At 33.8% G+C, this 7261-nt stretch overlaps 1 protein-coding gene across 1 annotated transcript; it reads right to left on the minus strand.

The window, feature by feature from the left end:
- Positions 1–1559: 1559 nt before the first annotated feature.
- Positions 1560–5357, minus strand: LOC123699276. The gene has a single exon (XM_045646199.1). It carries the CDS (start codon positions 5355–5357, stop codon positions 1560–1562), a length of 3798 nt encoding a protein of 1265 aa, XP_045502155.1.
- Between the last annotated feature and the right edge of the window lie 1904 nt (positions 5358–7261).

A 7261-nucleotide genomic window follows, 5' to 3' on the forward strand; every position in this document is an offset into this window, starting at 1 on the left:
TTTACTAAATTATGCATGAAGAAAATGTATTTTACCACTCTATATACATATCGTCTTTGGACGCTCCGGGAATATGTCAGTTACCGAACTGTGACGAAGATTTCTATGCGCATTATCACTTTTGGAGTTCTGTATAATGCTATGACAAACCTGTGGCGACTACACCACCGAAACTAGCGCCCCCCCAAAATTTTATTTTTTTACTCCTAAACCAGATCAAATTTAAAAAATCTAGCTCGGTACTTTGCTAGTATATTACTTGTAGTATTTTTGGTATTACTTTTCATTATTTTGCATTCGGTAAATTAGGAGAACTTTTGATTACCGCCAAAAGTGGCCACTTTTGGCGGTAATCAAAAGTTCTCTAGAATAATGAACAGTTAGAATAGTGAAAAGTAATACCAAAAATACTACAAGTAATATACTAGCAAAGTACCGAGCTAGATTTTTTAAATTTGATCTGGTTAAGGAGTAAAAAAATAAAATGTTCGGTGGCGCTAGTTTCGGTGGTATAGGCCTCTTAAGTACTTCAAAAATACCTTCAATCATGATATACTTTAAAAAAATTACACTATCTTAGATCGAGAAAATGTTTTAACTCGCTTTCAATCAACACCATAATGGTATAGGTTACAAACAGTTTCTCATTGTTTGCTATCTAGGTCACCCTTTTGTTATATTTAGACAAAAACTACAATAAACTTCGAAGCTTCTAGAAGCTTTATTTCGGTATAATTTGACCTATAAGTGCTTATAAAGCTTAGAAATTGGCTCCATTATGGCTTATAAACGGATTGCCTGGTTTGCTACGTTGTTATAATAAAGGTAGAGTTGATTATTTTTGTACTATTATTATAGAATTGTAATCGAAGTTTTAATTTTTTTCGGAATAAATTGGTTTAATTTTAGATTGTTTGTCATAGAAATACCTGAGTATATAACACTCGAAAGTGTTAGTATACCTTCTTTAGATTTAATCCAAATACTTACTCCATCGCGTATAGGCTTTATGACAAACATATAAAAAGTCAATAATTAGTTATTCATTCCGATGCAATAAATCAATTCTAATGTAACTTACACAAGTGATAACTGCTGTATAAAAATGACGTTTTCGCGGGATTCACTTAAACACTCAACACTTTAAATTACTTTATTTTTACTTTAACACAAAATTACACAAGATACACAAGATACACAAGGCAGATAACTGACATGAAATTTCTTATACGTATTCAACAAAACACTTCGCTAGTGCGAGGCAAAACTAAAGTGTCGCCATCTATTGGTAACTTATGAAACTAATTGTCGTAACTTGACATATTTAAACATAATTAGACATTCCGCCCACCAAGGACTAGTCCGGAACAAAAAAACAACTAAAATATACCTCTAAACAAAACAAAAAATAACTAAACAAAACGTTACCGCCCACCGTGATACATCAATGTAGTGGCGTTAAACTCATACACAAACAAATACATATTAGCACACTTCAATCAACTGACCTTCCTAAAATTGAACAACTTTATAAGATAATCTTCTATTAACTAATCCTTTTATTTAGGCAAAATACTAATTTTACTTAACGGTCGTTTTAAATATCCATTCTTACACTTAATTGTTACAACACGAGTTATATTATCTGATCCAATATGTTTGTTTACAATTTTTCCTAAAATCCATTTAGAAGGTGGAACGTTATCATCTCTAATTATACAAATATCATTAATATTAGGTTCTTCTAATTTCGAATTCCATTTATACCTCTGATTTAAAGTAACCAAATATTCTTTAGACCATCTACGCCAAAAATTATTAACCATTTTTTGAATAACATTCCATCTTTCTAATTTATTTACATTACAATCATCATAATTACGATCACTTATATTTATAACCGGTTCACCTATTAAAAAATGACCTGGGGTCAGTGGGAGAGGGTCATCTGCGTCACTACTAATAACAGAAATTGGCCTAGAATTAAGACATGCTTCGATCTGTGATAGTACTGTAGCTAATTCCTCATACGTTAAAATGCTGTCACCTATGACCCGTTTCAAATGGTTCTTAGCACAACGCACTCCGGCCTCCCATATCCCTCCAAAATTAGGTGATTGCGGCGGTATAAAATGCCACGTCGTAAATTCCAATGTAAGAAGTTCCGCAATTTCATTAGGTAAACTGGATTTAGCAGAGTCAAACATTTCTCGTAAATGTTTGTCCGCACCAACAAAGTTTGTGCCATTATCACTGAACAAATCCTGGCAACGTCCACGTCTAGACGTGAAGCGTCTAAAAGCGGCGATAAATCCCTTAGCGGTTAAATCTGTTACAGCCTCAATGTGTATAGCCCTTGTGACCATACAGACGAAAAGACAAATGTAGCCTTTATAAGACTTTGCCCCTCGACCTGGAGAAAACTTAATATTGACTGGGCCTGCATAATCAACACCGGTTGCCGTAAATGGCTTGCAAGGCTTCAGTCTAGTATCTGGAAGCTGTCCCATTAACTGCACTCTCGATGCTTTCGAATATCGTAAGCACGTGAGGCACTTCCTAAAATGTTGTTTTACTAGATCCCTACAGCGTACTATCCAATATTTTGTCCGAATGTAATTTATCATGATTTGCGGTCCACCGTGCAAAGTTTTTTCGTGAGCATCCGATATTAACAACTGGGTAAGATGAGACTTAGCTGGCATAATTATCGGGTGCTTCGTGTTATGGTTTGCGTGAGCCTTATCAATCCGACCACCGACTCTTAATATTCCATTTCGATCTAAAATGGGACAAAGAGTACGAAGGGGACTTCTCTTCGGTATATCCTTTTTATTCTCTAAAACCTTGATCTCTTCTTCAAACGCAATCCCTTGAACCTGTGTAATACATTTTTCTAATGTTTCATTCATTTCATTTACTGTTACAAACTTCGGCAAAATTTTCCTTTCTTCCTTCTTCAGTAATATTCTTCGACAATAAGAAATAACCTTTAGCATTTTAGTCAAATTAGAAAATTTTAACCATTCAAAATCTTCACATTTATCTTGTTTTACTATTAATGATACTTGTCTTCTTTCTTCATCTGTATCTACTATCTCTGGATTTTTCATTTCAATATTTCTGTTCTTCAACCATTCCGGTCCGTACCACCAAAGTGAATGTGAAAGTAATTCTGTTGGAGTCAAACCTCTAGATGCACAATCAGAAGGATTGGCTTCGGTTGAAACATGACCCCATTGATCATAATCCATAATAGTTAAAATCTCTGATACCCGATTGCTTACGAATGTTGTCCATTTGCTTGCACCGCCCTTCAGCCATGCTAAAACGATTGTAGAATCAGTCCATCCGTAAATGTTATCTTTGCATACCTTCATCACTTGAGATACTTCGTTCACGAGTTTCGCAGCAAGCACAGCCCCACATAACTCTAAACGAGGTATAGAAACTTCCTTCTCTATAGGTGCTACTTTTGTTTTAGCTGATACTAACCTGACATGTATAGATTCATCGTGATTGATGACTCTCATAAAAACTGCAGCAGCATAAGCAGATCTTGATGCGTCTGAGAAGACATGTAGTTCAACATGACTTTGACTAGTGCAACAAATCCACCTTGGTATTTCTACTCGTTGAATTTCCTTGCATTGCTGTCGTATGTTAAGCCAAATTTCGTTCAAATCTTCAGGTAATGCATCATCCCAATCTAAATGCGCCTTCCATATTTTTTGAATAAATAATTTAGCAACAATGATTACTGGTGCAATCCAACCCATTGGATCAAACATTTGAGCAATATTAGATAAAACTTGTCTTTTCGTGATTGGAAATTTTATCTCCGGTAAATTGATTGAATAAACAAATCTATCTGAACTACGATTCCATGAAATTCCTAAAACTTTTACCATATTATCAACCTTAATTAGCATAGATTCTTCTTTTTCTTTATTATCTTCTCCAATATACTTTAATAATTCCTTACAATTAGAGCTCCATTTTTGAAGTGTAAATCCTCCAGATTTCATTAATTTATTCATTTCATTGTAAATAATTTTAGCTTCTTGTAATGTATCACAACCTGTCATTAGATCATCAATATAATAATCATTTTTAGTAATTTCTGATGCTACTGGAAATTTAAGTTTCTCATCTTCTGCCAAACGTTGTAAAGTTTTAACAGCAAGATATGGTGCACACGCGGTTCCAAATGTTAGAGTGAGCAATTTAAAATGTTTAATTGGTTGATCCGGTAAAGTTCTCCATAAAATTCTCTGAAAATTTGTCTGTCTTGGATTAATAAGTACTTGACGGTACATTTTGACAAGATCAGCCACTATACAAATGGGATGGGTTCTCCACCTCATTAATATATGTCTGAGATCTTGTTGGATTTTTGGTCCAATCATAAGATCATCATTTAATGACACATTATTTGTTCCCTTACTAGAAGCATTAAAAACTACACGAACCTTTGTCGTATCTTTATCCTCCCGTACAACAGCATGATGCGGAAGATAGACAGCCGTTGGATTATCTAAATCGTCTTCTTCGACTAAAGACATATGATTAAGATCTAAGTACTCTTCTACTACTCGTCTATATTCCTCATATAATTTAGGATTATTCTTAAGCCTTCTTTCTAAAGCGACTAATCTATTCTTAGCTATATCTATAGATTCTCCATACTGGCACTCAGGATCCTTATTTTTAAATGGCAATGTAACAACATACCTTCCATCTCGATTTCGTACAGTTGATTTTTCATACAGCTCTTCACACAATTGTTCCTCTCTTGTAAATTTCTTAACAATCATATCTGGCTCAGCTTCTAGTTCCCAAAACCGCTTCAAAAAATCATCGTCAGTTCTAACCTGTAAATGAAAACTTTTAGCCTTGTATTTATCTGAAAGTGAATCAGATACCTTACCCGATAAAACCCAACCAAAGGCCGTATTCTGCGCTATTAAATTTCCCTTGGGTTGTTTCATCATACCTGTTAATAAAATCTCAGCATAAACTTCTGCCCCTAATAAAACATCAATCTTACCTGGTGTTGCATAACCTGGGTCCGCTAATTCTACATTCTCGAGTTCGAGCCAATTCGGAGCATCTAATTTCACACATGGAAGCATAGACGTAAGTGAAGTTAATACATAAGCCTTAACATTAATAGAAAATTCTGAGTTATGACGCGATTTTAAACATAATGTTACTACATGTTTAATATGCATTTGACCATCTCCCAGACCTGATACCAAACCATTAACAGATGTACGTTTAAGACCGAGTAACTGAACAGTTGCTTCAGTTACAAATGACGCTTGCGAGCCTTGGTCTAGCAATGCTCGTACCATAAATAAGTTACCATTGTTTGACTGAGCCTTAAGTAGTGTCGTAGCTAGCAGAACATGATAGCTTTTATGCTCTCTTTTGGCAAAATTTGCCACAATCTTTGATTCTACTAGCGTAGACGAAGTTTTATTCTCAATCCCATCATTTTCTTCTTGTGTCCTTTGAGTGTTTTCAATGAATCCTGTCTTCTCTAAATGCAACATAGTATTATGTCTACGTCCGCATTTCTTGCAACAAATTGATTGTCGACATTTACTTACAATATGTGTAGGTTGCAAACAATTAAAGCATAACCCCTTATTCTGTACGTGATTCCTTCGTTCTTCTACTGATTGCTTCTTAAACTGTGTGCATGTATTTATATAATGATTGTCACCACAAACTGAACATATATTCTCTGTCTTCTTATTCTGTAGGATAGCTCCGTGAAAAGAACTTTTAACCAATTGCTTCTTTTGTAACGTCTCATGTCTTACAGCTTGTTTTCCCGAATCTATCATCTCCAAACTACGAAATCTCGCTTCCAAAAAATCCACCAACTGAGACCAAGTTGGCAATTCATCGGCACATGACGTGCTTATCTGATTCTCCCATAGTTTATGCGATTGTACATCAAGCTTTGAAACTACCAAATAAATCACAATTGCATCCCAAGTTGCTGTTGGTATTCCCATATTATTTAGCGCTTGTAATACTGATGTAGTTGTATCCAGAAGTTGCTTAATCGCTTGTGCAGATTCACTATTAATTTGTTTTTGTCCAAATAACTTTTTTAGAACAGCATTTAAATTATATATTTTATTATTGTATCGTTTTGTTAATTGGTTCCAAGCCTCTTGGTAGTTTTTATCAACAGTAGGAAAATTTCGTAACAAATTCTCTGGTTCTCCCGAGATACTACTCTTTAAATAATGCATTTTTTGCACGGGTGATAATTTTTCATTATTGTGTATAAGCGACAAAAACATATCGTAAAATGTCTGCCACTCCTCATATTTTCCTGAAAATGTTGGTAAATTAATTCTCGGTAGCTTTACATCGTCACTAGTCATCGTATTCGATGTTGGTATCGGGTTATTGAACACTTCTTCAAGCTTCTCTTTTAGTTCCGTCACATGGTCTATGTATATCTCCTCAAACTTATTATAGTCGTCTTCTATAAAATATGGTAAAGATTCTAGTTGTTCCGATGTTTGTATTAGCTCTGTATGATTTCGTTTGAATTCTAAATAAAAATCTTCCAAATTTTTTATTCTAGTTTCCAAATACTGCTTAGTGATTCTACCTTTCGGACTCTTCTTAAAGTTTATTTGTGCCTTTTCTAATCTTGACAACAAATCCGATTGATTTTTAATTACTTTTGAAGCCATATTAAATTAAATATTAATAATATAGTTTTATAAATTTTAAAATTTTCAAAGTTTGAATAATCTTCCAAGTCTATAGAATAATTCAGAAATTTCTTCCAAGTCCATATAATAAATTCTCAGATTTTTCCAAGTCCTTACAATAAAATCTCAAATATTTTCTAAGTCCATATAATAAACTATCAGATTTTTCCAAGTCCTTAGAATAAAATCTCCAATATTTTCTAAGTCCATATAATAAACTATCAGATTTTTCCAAGTCCTTAGAATAAAATCTCCAATATTTTCTAAGTCCATATAATAAATTATGAAATTTTTACAAGTTCTACTTATCGGAAATTTTTCTAAGTCTTTCAAAGTCCAAAGTCCATCCCGGGTTTCGGCACCATGTATAAAAATGACGTTTTCGCGGGATTCACTTAAACACTCAACACTTTAAATTACTTTATTTTTACTTTAACACAAAATTACACAAGATACACAAGATACACAAGGCAGATAATTGACATGAAATTTCTTATACGTATTCAACAAAACAC

This window comes from Colias croceus, chromosome 17 (assembly GCF_905220415.1).
Source record: "Colias croceus chromosome 17, ilColCroc2.1".
Taxonomy (NCBI): domain Eukaryota; kingdom Metazoa; phylum Arthropoda; class Insecta; order Lepidoptera; family Pieridae; genus Colias; species Colias croceus.